The following is a 21680-nucleotide window of genomic DNA, read 5'->3' as shown; positions in this document are numbered from 1 at the left end:
GTGCTAACAGGGCTGGGAAGCCTCCAGGGCCGAGAGGCCAAGGGTGTGCACTTGGCACGTCAGCACCTGTATGCCTGGGCTTTCACCTTTGGCAACGGGCCCGTGGTCTCCTGAGTTACTGCTGCCAGCCTGCAGATCAGCCGTGCAGTGGAATGGACTCTGCCCAACTTCAGGAGACGTGGTGGGGAGAGGACCCCTCAGAGAAGGAAACAGAGAAACAAGACCTTACCCCCAGGGAGGATGGTTTCCAAAGGAGGGGTCTGTCAATCAACAACCCACGGTCAGAGAACATGAGTTGGAAGGCATTGCAGAGTCCATCTGGAAGAATCTCTGGCTGTTCAGTACGTGTCTGCTAGGATCACAGGCTGTGTGGAGGGCTGTGGAGGGAGATGAGGCTGGAGGGGCTCTCTCTCCCCTCTGCTGTGGCAGTGGACAGCCACCCAAGGAATGGGACCAACTGAAGAGTCAATGATGCTCCCATGCACATGGAGCCTGCTGCTATGCTGGCTTCATCAGTGATGCTTGGGGACACGGGGAGACCGGGATGGAAGGGCTGTTATTGCTCAGGAGCAGTTTTCCTGGCTCAGTCCCTGCCTCCAGCTGAGATCTTCTTGTCTGGGTCCTCAGCAGCTTCCCTGTACTCATTCAAGGGACTGGAAAAGTTTCCAGAGAGAGACGAGATTCGTGAGCCTGTTCCTTACACGTGCTAAAATCCTGGTGCATGCAGTCTGCTCTCTTGGGCGTGTTGGCATGTGTGTGGCAGAGAGCCAGCACTTGCTGGAAGGTGACCAAACACACCCACCCCAGAGAAGGGGAAATATGACCTACAGCACAGAATGCTCCCTCTCCCTTGCCAGTAGCCCTTTTTGTGCTTATGTCAGTGGTTCTTAGGGAACAGACACTTACTCCCGGCAGGACTTGATTCTAACCCACTGTCTTGAACTTCAATTTGAGTTGTCCATGCATAATAAGTTGCAGTGGGAATTGGGGAATTGGGGAAACTACTGAATTAGGAATGGATCTACCCTGAGAAGTACACACGCATGCTTACGCTTTCCAAGGAATGTACCGAGGGACACAGAGATGCGATACTGCAATGTTGGCCACTCCCTGTATGCTGAAGCTCCCCTGCCTCCCCAAGGCAGCCCCCAGTGCTTGTGAGCAGAGAGGGGTCACTGGAGTGCTCTGTGGACACAGTGGACAGATTATTCTGACACTTTCTTCTCTTCATCTTCTTTTGGGTGAGAGAGAGAGATCAGACCTGCAGTGTCATGAGCACTAAGGCAGGACTTCTCCAAGACTACCCACGGACTCACTTTGAATTGACGTTAGCCCAAAGGAGAAGTACATTGTATTTCTGTATTAACCGTGTCTTTTAGTTTATGTGTTCTGATGCTTTGACATCTAGGACCTGGCTGATCCTAGAGGGACTGCCCCTCACGGGGCTAACCAATTCCTAGAGACGGTAAATAACTTTTTCTCAAGCCAAGCTTGCTTTTCAAATGCAAATTAACCAATCCAGAGCCCATACTCCTGAATTTGGAGGGGAAAAATATCTCAACCTAGAATTTTATACCCATACAAACTATCACTCAAGGGTGAGGATAAAAATAAAGATATTTTAAGACGTGCAAGGTCTCTATAGATGTATTCCATCATAGATGTGTTCCATCAAGAAAAGGAAGTAAGAAAGAGAAAGGCAGAATGTTAAGAAAGCAGAGCCTCCAACCCAAGGTAGAATCAAACAGAAGCTCCAGGATTAAGGGGAAGGCAAATCTCTGGACAATAGCCGTGAACTAAGTATAGAGAATAATTGGTCCAGTATGAAGCAAATCAGAAAGTTTGGGGCAATATCTACAGAAAGATAAAATTCATAGAATAGCTGGTATGTTTGTATTGAGATCCATCAGGGTCCAGCCTGATGGAAATGGCAGGAAAATAACAGAAGAAAATATTCCACATAGCTTGGTGGTGAATAGTATTTACATAATCATAATAAAGTAAACTGAAAAATTATCTAAACGAAAGTGTGACAAAACTGTCCTAGAAGGACGGGGGAAGGCATGTTTATGGGTGGGAGATGGAACAAAAGAGAGCTCTTTCTCTACAGTTGGAATAGATAATTCATAAAACTAGGAAAAAAGAATTAGCAGTTTGAGTGCATTATTTAGAAATGTGGAGATTAATATAAAAAGCAACAGTTGAAGGACTAGAAGTGGGTGCCCGTGGGAAACAGGGTATGGGTTTGAGAGGTTAAGGGGCTGTTGCTTTCATAGTAAGCCTTGCAGAACTATTCGATTATTTTAAAAATCATTAAAAATGTGTTCGTGCATATCTTTGGTAAACATAAAATCTAAATTGAAAAAATAAAACTTCCACTTTACACTAGCCCTGAGATGGGTCATGTTCAGGAAGAAGAGAGAGAAAGAAAGAAAGAAAGAAAGAGGAACGGAGAGAGAGAGAAAAGAAAGAAATTCTATCCCTTTATATTCTGATTCCTCTCTTCTGCATCGCCTCTGTCCTCTCTCACCATTTTTCCATTTATTTGCCTTATTTTCCTTTCTTTTATCTCCATCATTCTTCCTCAATTTCTCTTCATCTTTTTTCTCTCTTTCTGGCATAATATGCAGCTGAAATATCTTTATTAGTATTGCTTTATTATGCTTATTGAATATAATATTTCCTGGTTTTAGTGCTTACTGTTGAAAGCATGCATGGAATGTTCTTTCCTTCCCCTAACCAAAGCAAGCTGAGCAGCAAAGTCAGTTGTAAGTTACTTTGTATCAAGGTGGCGGAACTTTTCCTGTAAAGGCCGTCTTAGACTTGGGAGAGATCTCAGAGGTCACTGGGTCTAGCCAGTCACCCAATGTAGAAAACCTCTCTGCCGTGATTTGAGTACAGTGCAGATTACACGGGCTCTGATGAAATAACGTCAGTGGTGGGAAATTTCCAGTCAGCTGCCAGCCAGGGTACCCAGGTCCAGACAGCTCAGTGGTGAACGACAGCTTTCATGTTAAGTGGAATTCTGCCGTTCCCTCTAGGATAGTTCAGAGAAGACCTAACGCCTCTCCCCATGACAGCTCTTCTTATATCTGAAACACAGATCATGCCCCCTTGCGTAGTTTCTTCTCTGGGCTGAACACTGCCCTTTCCTGTTGGTTTCTGGACCCTTCACCACCCTAGTCACCCTGATGAGCTCCCTCGAAGTTGTGGCTAAATCTTTCAATCAGAAGCACCTAGAACTAACTGAACATACGATCTCATCAATGCAGAGTACAAAGGCTCTGTGACCTCCATTTTTCTGCTCATGATGCTTTTATTAATGCAGCCTAAGTTTTAAAGTACAAGTTGAATATCCTAATCTGAAAATCCAGAATCCCAAAAGATCCCTCCAAGATCCAAAACTTTTTGAGCACCGACTTGACACTCAAAGAAAATGCTCATTGGAGCATTTTGGATTTTGGATTTTCGAATAAGGGATCCTGAACCAGGATCTGAAAACATCTGAAATCCAGAACACGTCTCTGGTCACAAGCATCTGGGATAAGGAATACTACTCAACCTGTAGCTGTTTTCCTTAACCCTTGCTGACTTACATCAACCTCAAAGTCATCCAAAATGTGATACTTTTTCTTGCGTGCTCCAGAGAATCCCTGTATCCCATATCTTGTGTGTGGGAAAGTGCGTTGTTCCAACGTTGGTGTCTGTTTTACACTTATCCCACTAAATCTCTTCTTAAGAGTTTTGGCCCAAAGCCTCACCCTGTTTTGAGAAGTTTCTTATGATTCACTTGAGTGAACATGTTTGGCTACCAATTACAAATTGCTCACATTAAAACTATTTCATCATCTAATTCAAATTCATCATCTAATTCAAACAAATCTTATTAAGACATCATCTCAGCTCCGAGATAATCATCTTAAAGGGCACCCTGGGTTGTTGACTTTGACGATATAGGGAGCTCCCTGTGAGCCTTGCTCTGGGGTCTCTGGCCTGTGACCATGACAGGGAGGAGGGTTATGTGCTTTACCGTCTACAGCCTTGGACCCATGTCAGAAAACCTGGGCTGTCTCATGCAATCCATCATTCCCACACCTTCTGGGAAGTCAATTAAAACGAGCTGAGCTCACCGAGACGAAGCAGATGGCTGGGCGGATTCCACGGTGGAGCAGGGAGCTCCACCAGGCGGAGGCTCTTGCTCCCACTCTCTCAGACTCAGCGCCAGCTGTCGGCAGCTGGACGCTGGAGAGAGAGCTGCATAGTGATTAATACTCCATTTGTCAGATGCTGTCAGCTCTGAAAAATAACAATGGCCGACATTTGCGACGCGCGTTAGAGTTTTCAGAGCGCCTCCTCCCATAATCACCCTTGAGATGGGAAGGCCAGAAAGTAGTAACTCGGTTTTACAGAGAAGGAAGCTCAGATTCTAAGAAGTTTTGTGACTTGTCCACTTCCACCGAGCTGGGGAGGGTGGAGATGGGAGTCAGGATCAGGCTTTGTGGCTTAGAATCCAGGCTTCGCTCCAAAAAGCATCTCTGGGTTCTGCTATCCATGTAATCAGCTAGTAAGTGTGGGTTTGTCACCTGCTCTGGGCCTGTCACTGGCTAGATGTTGAAGGGGACACACGGAGTGTAACACACGCCCCTGGCCCTCAGTGAGCTCAGAGCAACCTGAAGCACTTTGCTGGGCCCCTGAGCACAATATCCATCTGGGGGAGCAGGGCCCGGTCAGCAGGGGGGGGCCGCAGAGGAGAGTCAGGGCCCGAGCTGGTCTTGAAGGGTGAACTCAACCTTCGGGGTGGTGTTGGAGGGCCGGGAGTGGGCAGAGCTCGGTAGGTGGGCATACTGGCCTGGGTGACGAGAGCAGCAGTGTGGGGGTCACGGTGGAAGAGAACAGGACAGAGAGGGTGAGCCGGGCAGTGGGCAGTGGCCTTGAGCAAGGCATTCGGGCCACTCTATTCACACAGCTGTGCAGCGGGATGAGAGACAGTGACAAATGGGACATGGTCCCTCCCTCAGGAACAGGACAGGTTTAATGGTCTTCCTGTCCTCTCAGAACAGACGGCTCCTCCTCACACTCCAGTGGTGGGAGGCATCTTTTACTATTCAGCACTCAGAGTAATAAGGCTTACATTTTCTTAAAATTGTTTTCAATTGTGAGCAAGTCATGTTTATATACTACCTTAGCTCAGAATTTCCCTCAGTGTGCTCCGTGGAACACTAGCCCTGTTCTCTGTGTTCAAGTGAGAATGGAGAAGCCTTAACGCTACATCCACCTCCTGGGGCATCACCATGCTCAATAGCATTTTAAAGGCTCTGATAAGTCCCGCAATAAAGAAATGCCTTTTGCTTTCACCAGAGAGCCCTTTTTCTTTTCTTTTCTTTTTTTTTTTTTCAGAGAGCCCTTTTTCAAGGGACTCCTAGGAACACCTCATGAGACTAGTGGGCTTTCCAGATAGGACCCTGTCTTGTTCCATCTGGTCCTCACAACTGCCCTGTAATTTGGGGTTATTATCTTTATGTCCCATGAGAACACCGAGACCAAGAACTCAGTGATTTGCCCAAGGCTGTGCAGCTAGGGATGGTCAGATTAAAGTCCAGGACTGGACACTGTAAGTCTAGGGCTTTGTCCCTAATTCAGTGGTTTTTTACATGGCATTTGTCACTTACATGCCTGCCTTCCCCACTGGGCTGTCAGTGCATTGAGGATAAATAATCTCTGAATCATCCTTTATAGACAGAGGTTATTGCATTTTTCTGATTAATAAAGTATACATATTTTTTGAGGGGGAATACAAAAAATTACAGAGGAGGAAATCCCAATGAAAGTTTGACCAGGTGGGCTGCTTTCGGATTTGGAGGCCCCTTTCCTCAGATCTGTCTTCCCTCCCGAGATTTAGCTACTGCTGGCAGGGGGTGGGGGCCTGGTGGCTCCGGGTGGTTGATGGATTTCAGTGAAGATCAGATGGATGCTGCTTTGAGATAACCATTAAATAAATCAGGAAACATTATGTTATTGATTGAACAAAATTTTACAAACGCTAAATTCTTATATCACTTAGTGTCTATAATTAATTTTTACCCAAACTATCTCCTGAACAAGACCTAAGTTGATAAAATTCATTGTATAGTTAAGCAAGCTACTTTCAAAAAATAACACATCCAAATTCTGAGTTTTGAAAGATTATATACTTTTCAGCAAGGTATTTCTACAAAGCTGAACAACAAGGAAAGGTAAGCACTGGCTTGTGACCAATAGACAAAGATTGTTTCTGAAATATTTCTATTTCATGTGAATCAGGTTAAAAACTAAAAGGAAATGCTAAAGGTAATAATGAAATACTAAAGGTAAAAATTTTAAAGAATGTATTTTTGTAAAGCAGGCCATAGATGAAGAAGTAGCAAGGCCCCTGGAGTAGTCAAATTCAGAGAGACAAAGTAGAATGGTGGTTGCCAGTGGCCGGGAGGTGGTGGGTGTGGAGAGTTGTTTAATGAGGACAGAGTTTCAGTTTTGCAAGGTGAAAAAAATCCTGGAGATTGGTTGCACATCAATGTGAATATACTGAACACTACAGAAGTGCACATTTAAAAATCGTTAAGGGGCTGGGCATGGTGGATCACACCTATAATCCCAGCACTTTGGGAGGCTGAGGTGGGAGGCTTGCTTGAGACCAGGAGTTTGAGACTAGCCTGGGCAACATAGTGAGACCCTTTCTCTACAAAAAAATTTTTTTAAATAAGCTGGGTGTGGTGGTATGCGCCTGTAGTCCCAGCTACCCGGGAGGCTGAGGCAGAAGGATCTCTTGAGCATAGAAATTTGAGATTACAGTGAGCTACGGTCGTGCTGCTACACTCCAGCCTGGGTGACAGAGTAAGACCCTGTCTCTAAAAGAAACAATGGTTAAGATGGTAAATTTTATGCTTTGCGTATTTTACCACAATTAGAAATTTTAAAAAGTTTAAAGAAGAAGTAGCAAACCATAGTGAATAAATATGTAAAAAAAATTTTAAATGTATTTATATGAAGTTCAAGAACAGGCAAAATAATCCCTGGTGGTAGAAAACAGACAGTGATTACGCTGGGGAGGAGACTTGGTGACCAGAAGGGGACACGAGGGGGCTTCTGAGGTGCATAGAATGTTCTACTCTTGCCCCAAGTGCTGGTTTCACAAGTCTGTCTATTCGGTTTGTAAAAAAATGTATACATTGTACAATTACGATTTGTCCATTTTTCTTTAGATACGTTAAACGTTTTAGTATTTTTTTTTTTTTTTAAGAAAGATTCCTGTTGGAGGGGGAAAAAGAAAACAAAGTCAGGGCTGAGAATGCAGCTTTGAGATACAGCCAGCAGAAGCAGCATGGGAGCCGTTGAGGGGTGCAGGACTGCAATTCCCCAGTCTCGTGCCTTCTTTCTCCTCGGCTGAGATCCTGAAGGATGGGGCTGGGTCTTATTCGTGTTTGTAAAAACATTTCTAATACATTGCACAAAGGTACAAAGTAATACACTGCAGGAAGGTACACAGCAGATGTTTGTTGAGTGAATGACTGAATGTACGAAGGAATCCTCACCTGGGTAGATGCTCCGCAGGGAGAGGATGGTTGTGGATGTTTTGTCTAAGAGGCCACAGCTCAGCCTTGCTCGGTTTCTCTGCACGGAAACGAGGAGGATGATAGCTGCCCCCCAACCCTCGGCCCAGGAGAGTCGTTGCGGTACTTGAGTGAAATAATTCAAAGGTAAGGGAAGCACTGAGCGCGTCTGATGTGCTCTGCTGCGCCTCCCCTGCTTCCATCGCCTGTGTGGACAGCAGACGGGACGTGGTCACTGCAGACAGTTCTCTGTTATTCAAAAGCTCGGTCCCGCCATTTTAAGTACTTGGATTTCGTTACCTTTATTTTCATAGATCGAGCGACTTCAGGAGTCTGGTCAACCCTCCTTCATCAATGCAATCACGTTTGCATAACACCTTCCGGGGAAACAATACCTACTGCATATGTCACCTGTGATTGAATGGAAGTAAACTGCTTTTCGGACGATTCTGATTTTAGGTGGCAGGAAGGTATCATCTGAGCTAAGATCTGCCCGAAGGACTCTGACCCACTGAAAATCTAGCTCTCTGGGCCATTCCTAAACTTCATTATCTAATGTCCCTTGGCCTGTTCTGGCAGCTTTATTCAATATAGAGAAAGATCGGAAACAACCCAAATCCCCATCAACAGGAGAATGGGCACACAAATTGTGATATGCATGTAACAGAATACTACTCGGTGTGCCTCTCTTGGCAGGAGGTGGACGGCGAGCGAGGAAGGAAGAGAGGTCGCATGCGGAGTCCCCACATCGCAGAAGAGGGAGTGAACCCAATCCCGCCAGCCCTTTCTACAGCGACTCTGATGCATCCATGACGGTGGAGACTCACGATCTAAACACCTCTCCAAAGGTGACACCTCCCAACACGGTTGCATTGAGGATTCAGCTTCCAACACACGAATTCAGGGGGACACACTTAGACCATAGCACTAACCACCGTATTTCCTGTTAATATACGCATCTCTGCAATGAAGGTCTCTGGACATCGCATTCTGAGCACATTTCTGGCAACTTTCAAGATTACATTCCTAGGAATGTTGGTGAATTGATGGGTGACAAAGACATTCTTTTTTGTGAGCTGCAGTGGTTAAGGGCACAGACCCTAGAGTCAAATTGCCTGCAGTTGAATCCTAGCTCTGCCACTTACAGGCCGTGTGACTCTGGACAAGTCACTTCATCTCTCTGTCTCTGCAAATGGGCGCAGTAGCAGTGCCAGCCCCACAGGGCTGTTGTAAGGGTTAAAAAAGTGAATATCTGAAAAGCACTTGGAGTTGCCCTGGTGTATACTACATGTTTCTTCTCCTCCTTTTCTTCCTCCCCCCTCATTATTATTATAATTATATAATTACTGTTTTTTCTCCCTATAAAATGGAGCATCACATTGGAGCAGCTGCCCAGGGACAGTCAGGAGGGCCGTCCTGAAAATGACTAAGATGTTTCTGACTCAGCTGTGGGTTGGCAGCCGCACCGCGAGGAGAGCTGAGCCTTGGCGAACGCTTCTCATGTACGAAGTCTGACCCTGAGATATTGAGGCCGAATCTTTCCCCAACAAAGGGAAACATGTTTATGAACATTACCTTCGGAGCGCTGTCCTCTGGAGGCCGTCCCGTGTGCACTGACCATGCCGAGGCGGCGCAAACAGTTCTGGGGATCTCCTGATGCCTTCCTCTGCCGTCACCCCGATCTGAAATAGTCGCTCCCTGAACATTTATTTGGCCAGATCTCCTTTTTCGGACATCAGAGATCATGCTTAGGTTTACAGTTATTTGTGTCTGAGTCCTCCAGTGCTGGCTTGCGACCCTGTATCCCCTGGCCTGCACGCAGCGTTAATGCGCCATAAACACTGGCTTTGTTGCTAAGTTGTGTTGAGATCCCAGAGGCCTTCTTCTGAACATCCCCAGCGTGGCCAATCTGTCATCTGGGGGGTGGATGTGACTCTAGGAAGCCGCACAAAGCAATTCTATGTCAAGTTTGCTGAATGAATTGAGCCATGCCAATTCTGTCCTATAAATAAATTTACAAGACTGGTTTTCTCGCGTGGCTTGTAAGCCAGGGTCTAGCTGCCATTCCCCGAGAAGCGTTCCAGAAAGAATTTTGAGCAGGGCCTTAGACCAGGCGCGTGGAGTCCCAAGGCCAAGGCTGACTGCGCGGCTCATCCCGCATGGGGCTGCAATGCTGAGATTGGCCACCAGAGGGGGGCCGTGTCCCAGACCCCACCACGGGAGGCTCCGCAACTGCTCCAAGAACTTTAGCTTATAAAGACGCGGCGGGAGCGGCGGCGGGTCCACATTTCAGCCAGTACCTAGCGCTGCCGGTGCCTCCTCAGGACATCTGCAGATTGCTGCCCGAGGCGGGGCACCAAGACAGGGACTCCAGGCACAGACCCCCACTCGGGGTCTCCCAGGCGCAGACCCCCACTCGGCCACAGGTTGAGCCTTTCCTCCTGCGGAAGTGACCCTTGTGATCCTGCCCTGAGTTGAGTCCCTGGATGCCCCTGCAGCCTCGTTCTATGACTCCGTCTGGATTTGGCTGGCTGTGGGGACGAGCTCGGAGGGGCTGCCTGGGTCTCAGTGTGGTGGCAGCCAGCTCTCCAGCCACCATGGCATATGCTGGGAACTGAGAGGACAGGCTCTGCGGCCTCAGCCAGGGGCACTCAGGTGAGTCTTGGTGCTAACTTTGTCCTATCTCCTGGGCATGGTGTCCCAAAGGCAGTCGCAGGACACTGGGATGTGCCAGACGGAGCAGAGAACCAACTCTGGGGGTCCTCAGGATGTATTGCCTGGAGGTGCCGGCCCCAGGTGGGAAGGTCCAGTCTGCGGACATCAGCTGGGCCCTTATCCAGCTGCTGGAGCTGAAGGGCGTGAGCCTGCGTTTGGGGCGCCAGAGGGAAGCTATGGCCTTGGTGGCAACTCTGCTTGGCTCCTGTCAGAGCTCCAGAGCCGATTCAGGGAGCAGATGGTACATGTGCATGTGCGTGTGTACGCGCGTGTGCGTGTGCCCAGTGGAGGGACACGGGAAGGGAGAGGTGACGTATAAAACATCTGTACCTCTCCAGCTTCGGGTCATGATGTAGGTTAGCTAAGTACAGTTAGAGGAGCAAAGTGTGTGAAACCTACTCAGTGATTGTCTCTCTGGAGGGAGCTGCATTCACGGTGACTGCTGGAATCGGGAGCAGCATTAAGGCTCGTGCCACGCCCTCAGCAGGAGAGACTCCCCGATGCTCAGAGAGGGACTTGGAGAGGCAGGGTCCAGTTTCAGCCTTGGGCTGCGTTCATCACTGCCTTCTGCAAGGGACCTCAGACAGCTTTGGTCCTGGGACTGGCTAGGAAGGAGGGAGGCCCCAGGAGCCCAGAGACCCCCTGTCTGGCTGCTCGGCAGGGTCAGCAGATGCTGGGGTGGGGGGGTGTTGGTTCTCATCAGACTCTGCCACCAGCTCCCCTTGTGACCTTGTTCGTAAAGCCCTTCTGCATGCATTTTCGCACGTGAGGCCCACAGTGATGCTGAGTGGCTGGCAGCTGTGGACCTGCCTGTCTGAAAGGTGATGCACCTGAGGCTGAATGCGGCCAGCTCACTGGGCCAAGCTCCCTGAGAAATACAGAAAGAGAGGGGCAGGATGGGAGCCCTTGGCCTCTGTGTTCCCCACTCCCCACGTGCCTGCACAGAGCCCAGGGAGGGGCGCACAGATGGCCGAGGGCTTTTGTAGCTCTAAAATGCAGAATCTGGAAGCAGATCCTTGGTGCCTTGGGTACAATTGCCTGGGAGTGAATCATGACACTCCGAGAGGTCAGTAGAGTGTCCCCTCCCTGCTTAGAGGGAGGCCTCCTTCTTTGACTTGAAGCATTGAGGTCCAGATCCTTGGACCTCAGGTAACTGTGGCTTCCACACCCTGCTTGTGTGTCCCCTGCCCTGTCCCCTCCCTTCAAGCTCTCAGAGTCTCTCCTCAGCCCCAGGGTCCCCACCTGCCGGGGTCATTGGCTGGCTCTCTGAGGTGTGACCTTCTTCACCCTAAAGGTGGCCACCAAAGCGAGCTGGCATGCGCCTCCCAGACAGAGCAGCCACATGGCTAGGCCAGAGCCCCGTGTGGGAAGCCCCTGCCTGGAGCCTCTTCCTGCGCTGATATCTGTTGTTCTTGCCTCTCTGGTCTTGGTTGGTTCAACTTTAAAATGGGAGTGACGGAATGGGAATGCCGCCTGCCAGCCACTCTCACTGTGCTCCGGGGAGGAGCTCACAGGGAGATCCCAGGTGGCAACTGGCCCGTGCCCTGTGGGGTGGGCACACGCGCCAGGGGGTTGCACTGCCGTCCCCACTTTCACCGTCAGTTGCTCTTGCCCAAGAGCACAAACTTGGTCCAAAGGCGGTAAGAATCATGATCTGAGAGTCCAAATGCCTGTCCCCCACTCCCAAGAAAGAAAAACAGCCCCAAATAAAACCTGGGCAGACAGAACGTGCTTAGGTTTCATTTCCAAGTAACGAACATTAGCAGAGTTGGCTGCACATTTCCAAGCCCATCTCGTTCATCTCTGGCCCCTGCTTGGCCCTAGCCCCTCTCCCAGCTGCTCGCCGGGGCTCTTGCTCCAGCGGCCGAGGGGTGGAGGGCCACCCCCCAGACACACTCCAGCTCTGGCCAGGAGCTGACCGGAAGAGGAGGACGGTGGAAGTGGCCATGGGGCCCCACACCTCCCCTCCACGGGCAGCGCCTGTCCAGCTCTGTGTGAGCTCTGGACAGCAGTGGCTGTTGCCTTGGCAGAGAGAGGGTCATCGCAGGCAGAAGAGACATTGGCTTCTGCTTCGTGGCCCCCCCAGGAGCGAGGCCAGAGGGAGGGTCCCGCACTGAGTGCTCGTAAAACAAGGGAGGGTCTCCTGCAGCTTAGCAGTGACGGAGCTGCCCGGGGCCCCACCTAGAGGCCCTCACTGGGTGGAGGACTTGGGTGGAGGCTGGGTGGAGAGACCAGCACACTGGACACCACGCGGCACAGAGAAGCCGGGGTGGGCGGTGTCCGGGGCGGGGAGGAGGGATCTTGCTGCAGCAGTGGACCCGCCCCTCTTCCGTCCCTCCATGGGCTAGAAGAAAGGCTCGCAGGGATTGGGAACACCATGACTCTGTGTATGTGTGTGTTTGTGTGTGTGTGTGTGTGTGTGTGTGTGTGCGTGTGCCCATGTGTGGGGCACGTGGAGAAGAGATAAGAGCAGAAGCCCCGGCCTTCCCGTAGTGTTGCAAGGACAGTTGAACAGCAACTGGTCAGTTCTGGCCTCTTCTCAGCCCTCACGTCAGAGGTCTCTGGAGGCCAAGTTCGAGGCATTAAATCAGGGATTCACATTTTGCTCTGCCCGGTGGCGCGACCCGGCCAGCCTCCCCCTTCGTTGTCCCTATTTATGAAACAGTGAGGTGCCTCTGTCCCCACCCTGCCTCTGGAGAGGAAGCAACTGAGCTTTCCAATCACTGCGTCGTTCCCCCACCGCCACCTGCCAGGCACCGCGTTCTCCCCCAGCTCCTGGGTCTCAGGGTCGAGATTGCTCCGCGCTGGGCCTGGGACCCATCCTCCTAACGGCTTTTGCCTCCCAAAGATTCATTTTTAAAAAGCGGATGTTTGGGGTTTGTTGTCAAGATAGTTAAGAGCATCAGAAGTGACGGTCGAGATAAACTCATGGCTGGAACGGAGAGGAAAGCAGAGAGTAATCTATCAAATCACTGAGCGTGAATGTGAGAAAAGCAAAATCAAGTATTTTATGTAAATAAATACTAGTAATTTTGCTGGAAAAATGGACTTTTCTCATTACACAAAGAATGCAAATGCATCACAGAAAACCCAGAACATCCACAAGCAAGAGAAAATCTCCACACTCCCTTCCAGCCAGAGCCACCCGGAACACCTCCCAGCGCAGCCTTCCCATCCACTTACACATGGCATACACGTTACCGTATGCATGTATGGTAACGCGTACAGAATGGGATTGTGTTGCTCACACTGTTGTGTAAATGGGCTGTTTTGCTTCAAGGAGCACAGGTTTGCCCAAGTCAATCAGTGGGTACTTCCTGGAACACTGTGGGGTGGATAGAGCCAAAGACCCAGTGAGCCAGCCTCAGGGACCATCGGACACGAGCTCTCCCGGCCTATGGCTGCCCAGCCTTTTAGAGTCTGGGGGTCCCCACAGAGGCTGCCTGCTCCTGGGGCGCCACCGGGCCAGATGACTTCCTGCCGTGGTCCCATACGGAGCCCTTCTGACCACACCAGCCCAGCTGGTGTGGGGAGCAGTTCTGGTCTTCTCTGCTGTGTTGGCTGGTGGTCTCTGCACCCTCTCAACACATCTAGTTTCCTTCCTTTCCAACACAGAACAGAATCCCAGAGGGCTCCAAAACTTCTCCCCGGTCAACCTTTGGGTCAGCAGGGCCGCCTCCTGCAGGCTCCACCTGGCATGGCCTACCGTGGCCCCGGCCTCACCAAGGGTGGCTGAAAGGAAGGGAAGGTCCCCCAGTCAGAAAGGTCCAAAGAGCCCTGGTCTTCCAAAGCACTGAGGAAGTTGGGGTCGGGGCTCAGGGTTCCAGGGACCTGGAGGGTGGCACCTGGGTCCTGTTGATGAGGAGAGGGTCCCAGAGTTCAGGCTCAGGGTCACAGGGTGGGCATCTCGTTCTATACATTCGTTTGTTTCCACCTGTGGTTGATTCTCTCTCTCCCCTGCCCCGTCCTTCCTCCCTCTCCTCTCGCCACCTCTGCCGCCACCGCCGCCGCCGCTGCAGGACGTGATGGAGAACAAAGCCATGTACTTGCACACCGTCAGCGACCGCGACACCGGCTCTATCTTCGAGGAGCCCTTCGACGGAAGGAGTCTGTCCAAGCTGAACCTGTGCGAGGACGGTGAGTGCTTCTGGCTCGGTCTTGGGGTGCAAGATCTGGCCTGGGGGCAGGGAAGGAGCCCTGCCCCCCACCCAAACTTGGCAGTGCCCCAGGGCACGAGTGACCTCCCTGTCTAATACTGTATATGTTGAACTTCATTCCTCAGAAGGTCTTTTCCATGAGTTTCTCATTCATTCATGTCAGCAAACCTGTTTGATCAGCAAGACGAGTACCCATTTTACAAATGGGTAAAATGTTGAAGCTGAGAAAAGCAGTAAGGACCACACACTTGCCAGTCAGATAGAGGTTCCCGCACCAAGTCTGCTGACCTCGAGGGCAGCCCCTCTGTCCCGAGAGAGTGAGGGTGAAGTCAGGTGAGGGTATCGGAACCAATCAGCGCAGGCCCTCCCAGGTGAGGAGAGGGGCCACCCATGCCCCTCCTGAAGCATCTGGGAGGGGCAAACACACCTCTCCAAGGTGCCCACACTGGGTGAGTTCCTCTGCCAGTGACCCAGGAGGTGCTACATCTCGGGGCTGGTTCTTTGCTGAGACTGGAGACAGAACTGACGCGGCTTCCCCGGGAGGAGCCCGAGCCCTGTTTTGGCAGCCTGATTCCTGTGCACGCAGCACAAGGCTCGGCACTCCTTAGGTGCCTAATAAATGCTTGCACATGAGCAAATACACTCCCACTGCAGCACATGTTGGAGAGGAGAGCTTTGTCCCCATTTCAAAGAGGCATAGAGTGAAGCTTGCAGAAATCTCGTGAAGACTTCCGGCCACGCAGAGACGGGCCTTTCCTCACAGGTTCCCTCCAGCACCGTGGTGGGTCGTGCCCCCCTCTGCCAGTGCAAGGGCAGCGGCTCCCCTCTTGCTCCCAGCCTGCCTGTCCTCCCACAAGGTGCCGAGTGCAGGTGGGAAGCTGGGACGGTCTCAGCAGGCGGAGGAGACGGGAGGTCTAGGCTCCTGCTCGCCTGCCTCTGGGAACTGTCTACCCCTGCGGCTCCCACAACACGTCAGGCTATGGTTTAGGGGCCCCGCATGCTCCTACGAGAGGTTAAACCAGACTTTGCCCTCAAAGGGCTAATGATCCCCGTAGAAGGGTTCTGGCAAGGGAGCGGCTGCCCAAAACATAAAGTAGGTTAAGACAAGTGTGGATGTTAAAGTCGGGCAGGCATTTTCCTGGAAAAGGCCTCGAATCCTAGAAGAGATCGTGTAAGAGAAGAGGCGGGGACAGTACGCCAGCATTGTGATGCCAAGCCGGGCAGCGTTTCTGTTGAGTTCTTCCCCTTGGGCAGAGGGAAGGCCCTGGGGTGCTGCCCCTGCTCAGCTCCCAACAGCGCGTCCGCAAAGGGGAAGCTGCCGGCCACATCCACGGGCATGTCAGTCAAGAGGCCGGGTTGGTTTGGCCAGAAAGAACAGGGCACAGCACCGTGGGTGATCGGGGGGACCTCAGGGCCAGCCCGGGGCCCAGGGAGCCATGGTGGTGTCACTGGGACCACCTTACCCTCTTCCCCTTACTTCTTCTTACTCTCCCTTTTTCTGAACCCCAAATTTAAAAAGCTCATCTGGATCAGAAGGACTGAAAAATAACAGTAACGCCAGCTGCCTTGCTTTTTGGGCCCCCAGCTGTGGGGAGACCTGTCAGAGGGCAGTTTGAGAGCCAAGCTAGCAAGTGTCCCGTGCGTGGGGTCCCCCGAGGCCCAGTCTCTTTGGGCCACAGTGTTCTCATCTCCCACATGGGGACGCAGTGGGGTGTCTCTGAGGTTCTGTCCCGTTCTAAAATTCTGTGCGTAAAAGCAGACCTGGCCACTGTGTGAGGGGTGTGGTCCTTATAAACCCCAAGTCAGTGGCTCCCACTTCAACAGCGCTGCGAACCGAGGCCCTGACCACGTGGCTGAGAAGGCCCATCTCCCTCCGCACTGCCAGGTCCGCACAGCCGCTGACCTTCAACTTGCTGGCTACTCACGGGGCCTCTGCCCCCGAAGGGTGCTCTCCTGGCTGGGGGACACAGCCCATTCCAGTGTGGCCTGAGCCCTCGCCTGCTCCCCTCCACAGGCCTTCCTGTCGCCCTGCGCGCCCATCCCCCTTTCCCCGCCTCTCTTTCCTTTCTTCTGTCGTCCTATTTCCTTCTACCATACTGTAATCTTATTTATTACGTTTATCGTTCATCGTTTGTTCCCCGCGGCAAGAATATCGCTGGACCAGGGCAGGCATCTCTGTTTTGTTCATTGACATCTCCTAAGCCCAGCACACAGTCGGTGCTCACTAGGTCTATGTGGAATGAATGAATGAATGACCAAGTGAATGAACAGAGGGGTCCTTCAAAGCTGATTGCCGAATTCTCTCGGTCTCCCCCACTCCTCGTTACTGGGACATGAGAAACACAGACAGAGCTGAGTGTTGAGATGAAACCAATAACTTAAAAGCTTGTAGGTTTCTGATTTGATTCTTCCCCTTTCCCTCCCATTCGAGAGGAAAACGATGAGCTTGACCTGGGGAAATTCAAGCCAGATTTGGTTTTGTTTCTGAAGGATTTTGCTGCTTCTTTGATCCTCCTCCTCTCTGCAGAGGGAGGGCAAGGGATGGGATGGGTGGGGAGGTGTGGAAGGAAGCGGGGAGCCAGCCCCCCTGAACCTGGCTGGGAGGAGCTCCAGGTCCCCCCAGGACGTCCTCCTCAAATGTGGGGCCAGAGGTGGGAGGCGGGGAGGGGCCGCGGCACTTCCTCTTGGGGGCCGGCCGTGGGGGTGTTGGGATGGGGAGGCCGAGCTGCATGAGCACAGCCCGGATTGCAAGGTGTGACTCAGACGTGAGTGCAGGTGGGACCTTCAAGGTGGCAGGTGTCAGGTGAATGCATGGGGTCTGCTGCGCCTCCCTACTCCTGTGCCTTTGTGCCCCCTCTTGGGGAGTCCCCACCCTCCCCACCCCACCCCATAATCTCTCCGAGGCAGCACCCTCTGCCCTGCTCCCTGGCTCCATGGATTGCTCCCCCAAAGGTGTCCCTGCCGAGTCTCAGAGTCCGAGTCTTTAACCGCTCCTCTGTGTCCTGCTGGGTCGGGGTGAGCTGCTCTACTCTGATGCGGCCGCACTGCCCGTAGGGTGCTTGTCCATCCCGACCACACTGGCAGGTCCCTGAGGTGGGGAAGGTGTTTTGCTCTCCTTTTCATTCTCTTGAGACCTTGTAGGTGGCAGGTGCTCAGACATCTTTGTGATAGTTGGTGACGTGCCGAGGCCACTTGAGTAGTTAGTGGCAGAGCTGGGACCTGACTCCAAGTCTCCTACCTGGAATGCAGGTTCCTTCCTAGGAAAGGAGCCCACGTCCTTCAACCCCACGCAGCTCCTGCTCCGTGACGCCCTTGGGGCTCCCCTGCTCTGCATGCCTTGGCGAGGCCACCTCTGGGAACCTGCCTCCTTCCTCACATCTTAGCCATCAGCGTCCTCCTGGGAGCCTTGATGGGAAGGCTGAAGAAGGGCAGGGACCGTCCTGCTCACCTGGCTGGCATCCACCTGTGGGGCCGGAACTGCTTGGAAGGGCCAATTCCAAACGGGGCCCGGAAGGTTTTTTAGCCGAGCCGCCCTGATGGGTGCTCACTCTCTCACTGGGCAGTGGGCCTGCCCCTCACTCCTTCCGCCTTCCCCTCCCCCTCCCTGTCCTGTGCCTTAGTTTCGCCCATGCAGCCGGGCCTCTCCCATCTGGCGCCAGGAGGCCGAGCAGGAGGCTGGGCTGGGAGTGGGTGGGTCCGGCTGGTCCTGGCTCCTCTGTGGCACTGAGGGCCAGAGAGAGGTGTTAGTGTCAGAGAAACGCTGCAGTCCTGCCTGCCCCCCACCTCTCGTGGCGTCATCCCTGGGCGCACATGGGACCCGGGAGTAATGAGTTGCACATGCTCCTGGCCCTGCAGCCCAGCGCTCGCTGAGTCAGGCCCGGGCTCCCCATTCCTGTGTTCCTTCCCCATAAAATGACATTATTCTCCTAGGGGAGCCCCCGATCTACCTTCTCATCCGTCAAATCTCTCCAGTTCATTTGGCACAGCTGAGGGCTGCCGGGCAGCGGCCCAAGGGTGGGTGTGGATTTCCTGGGAGGGCCCCTGGCTGGGGCCTCAGGAAAGTCACGGCCCTCTACAGGTTGGAGAGTCTGGCTGGGGCAGAGGAGTAGGGCTATTAACCCGTTCAGAGCTGCAGCCCACTCGGGCACTTGTCCCCGTTCAGCAAGAGCAGAGAGCAAGGCACTGTGAGAGTGCCTGTGGTCACTGGGGGTCTTTCTTGCCCCGTGGGCCGTCCCTCCAGGACATGGGAGCAGCCTGGTGAGGGAAGAGCCTGGGGGTTGCATGTGTCGGGCCTGGGCTGGACTCCACAGACCACGCACGAGCCGTGCGACCTTGGCCACATTGACTCAGGCTCGAGTCGGGGCTTCTCTTTGCCCCTCTGTTCTTCACTCTGCCTCATTGGGTCACCTCGGGCTGGTCCTGTCCTCCCACCAAAGGGCACAGCTCCTCCCATGCTGCCCTCTCTGCGTGGATTTTCTCCTTATAGATCCCATAACTGCTCCCGTCCCTGACCCTTTGGGATCAGGTGGTTCCAGCCCGAGGACACTGCTCTATCCTGTGGGCGTCCCCTTTGATATGTTCCCTTTATTAAACCCTGTGAAGTCTCCTAATCCGAGTGGGCCACCTGTTGCCGCCAGGGCCTGACCCTCTGACTCTTAGTGTCCTCATCTGCAAGACGAGAGTAATGTCACTAACCTCACAGGGGCCGTGGCGGAAGCAAGTGATCTAACCCAAGCAAAGCACCTTGCACACGGTAGACCTCGACCCACATCTGTGTCCCTCCCTGCAAACCCTGGGGAAGTGGGGAAGAGGAAAAAGGAGGGATGAGGAGGTCAGGAGGAGCTGCTGCCACCCACGGCCCCTGGGAACCACTATGCCGTTGCTCAGGGACCCCCGTCCCGGAGCGTGTTCTAAGGCAGATCCTTAACCTTCAGCTGAAAAAAGTAGAGTTTTGGTTAGTGGGCTTTTCATGAGGCCTAGATACTCAGGGAAATTGAGCAAGTTCTTTGAGTCCTATTTCCCAAATGTAGAATCCGTAAGGAATATTCTGGATCCTGCAGGCTCCTGGTTCTGTGGGGTGCATGCATCTCTCCTTCTCCTATCCCGATCGGAGGCACTTTGCTTCCTGAGGTTTGTGTCTGGCGGGGCCAAGGGATGCATTTCCTTGTCCCACTGTGGAGGCTGGTGTCCCCAGGAGCGAGGGAAGGGGCACAGATGGGCACAGACAGGAGCCCCTCCCTCTGCCTTCGTTCAAGCCCCCCAGCCCTGAGCCATGCTGTCTCCTATGTGGCATTACTCCAGGGACTGGGGGCGGTGAGGTGGGTCTGAGGGGAATGTCATTGGCCTGTCCCACTAGCTTGGTACACTCTGGAGTGGGTGGGCTTGGGGAGACCTGCAGTGAGGACAGAGCCTTGGGTGGCTGGGTGGGCTTCAGGAGACCCCCTGGGCAGGGGGTGATGAATAACCAGGGCGTGTTATTCTTTATTGTGTCACCCTTTTCTCCACCCATAGACATTGCTCTTGTGGTTCCTGGCCTCCATCCCTTGCTCATTCATTCATTCATTCATTGCTTTATCTTCATCTTTCAACAAAGGCAGATAAACAAAGCTGTTTGGGGATGATAGTGGGTGACAGAGGTGGTCTTGGGAGTCCTGGGGTTTCTGTGGGTGCAACGCACTGAGTATTTGTGTCCCCAACAAATTTGTATGTTGAAATCCTAACCCCCAAGGTGATGAGATCAGGAGGTGGGGCCTCTGGGAGGAGGTGAGTAGGTCACAGGGTGGAGCCCTCGTGGGTGGGATTACTGCCCTTACAAAAGGGACCCTAGCGAGCTCTTGCACTGTCTTGCCACCGTGTGAGGACACAGTGAGGAGACATCTAGGAAGCAGGAAACGGCGCCCCCCCACCAGATACCACATCCGCTGGTGTCTCGATCTCGGACCTCCAGCCTCTAGAGCCGTGAGCTGCACATTCCTGTTGTCTGTGAGCTGCGCAGCTGTGGAACTCGCTTCTCGCAGCCCTAAGGCAGTGGGGCTGCTCTGAGCCAGGACTGGGGACTCAGGGAGGGTGAAACCGATGGCAGGGCCATGACGTGTGCGGGCAGCGTCTTGCCAGGAGCACCTGAAGTCCTAGGACACCTGCCCCTACCCACTACAGTTGCGTGTGGGCCAGGGGAGGGGGGTCTTGTCCTGGAGCATCGGAGGTCTGGAGCTCATTCGGCTCTTGGGGAGGGGAGGTAGGGGGCCTGGGGACCCTGGGGGAGGGTGGCGGGGTCCATTAGCAATGGTAATGCTACACAGCTGTGTGCTGGGCTTCTGTAAACTGTCCCCGTTGAGCCACAGTGTATGTTATTTCTCCCTGATTGTTGACGGACGAGAAGATGAGGTCTCAGGTGAAGTAAATTGCCCAAGGTCACCTGGCTAGTCAGGTGGAGCCTGGTCCTTAAACCCCAGCCTCTCATCACAGCTCAACTGCCTTTCCTCGGGCGCCAGGCCTGGGAGTCCACGCACAATGGGAGAGCCAGGCCTGGTGGTGAGGGCTGGGAGAGCGGGGTATACCGGGTGGTGGCCAGGTGGTGGCCAGAGGGCAGACTCTTGCCAGTTGAGATTAAGAAGTGGGGCTGTTCCGGGCCATGGCGAGGCTCAGGTGGGGCCATGGGAACGAGCGGCTGAATGCAGGGACAGGCAGAATGAACTATTCTGGGAGGTGCAGCCGGCAGCAAATAGACACTCATTCAAGCAGGTTTGCACAAGAGCACAGTGACCAGGTCTTAGATGGCTTCTGCAGGATGCCTGGGACACTGACATCAGGTCAGAGAAGCGCCCTGCCCTCCCCATGTCCACGTGGCGTAATTCAGCAGAATGTTTTGGGAGATCTAAACACACTCATGAAGAGGAGGCCTGGCCTGGCCCCTGCCCTGCAGACTTGGTTCCTGGTTAACGTCCAGGCCCAGCCGCAGAGCTGCCCGGGGGCCGATGATGGCCCCAACCTGCCACACGGTGTCTCGAAGCCTTCCTGCCCCCTGCTGTCTCCTTCGGGCTTGCTGCCCACTTCCTGCTGTCTGGGCTGAGATTCATGTCGAGTCAAGGTAATCCAAGCCAGTCGGTCACATGGGCAGAGGCTGGGCAGAAGCCCTGTCTCTATGAATCCTGTCTTGGGAGGGGGCTGTGGGGAAGGGGGTGGCTCTGGCCTCCTCTCCTGACACCACGGTATGGGTCAGTTT

General features: G+C 52.9%; 1 protein-coding gene across 1 annotated transcript in view; it reads left to right on the top strand.

Moving 5' to 3' along the window:
• Positions 1-10189: 10189 nt before the first annotated feature.
• SCARA5 (scavenger receptor class A, member 5) overlaps positions 10190-21680 on the top strand; it is a gene marked incomplete at its 3' end in the record, with an annotated part of 68564 nt that continues 57073 nt past the window's right edge. Inside the window, exons 1-2 of the mRNA XM_012654922.1 lie at positions 10190-10241; positions 14321-14438. Of these exons, the coding sequence (XP_012510376.1) occupies positions 10191-10241; positions 14321-14438 (169 nt within the window). The remainder of the gene's footprint in view (positions 10242-14320; positions 14439-21680) is intronic.

Source organism: Propithecus coquereli, unplaced genomic scaffold (genome assembly GCF_000956105.1).
Source record: "Propithecus coquereli isolate 6110/MARCELLA unplaced genomic scaffold, Pcoq_1.0 Scaffold451, whole genome shotgun sequence".
Lineage (NCBI taxonomy): Eukaryota > Metazoa > Chordata > Mammalia > Primates > Indriidae > Propithecus > Propithecus coquereli.
The sequence above is the reverse complement of the archived record's forward strand: the minus strand, read 5'-3'. Positions and strand labels throughout refer to the sequence as shown.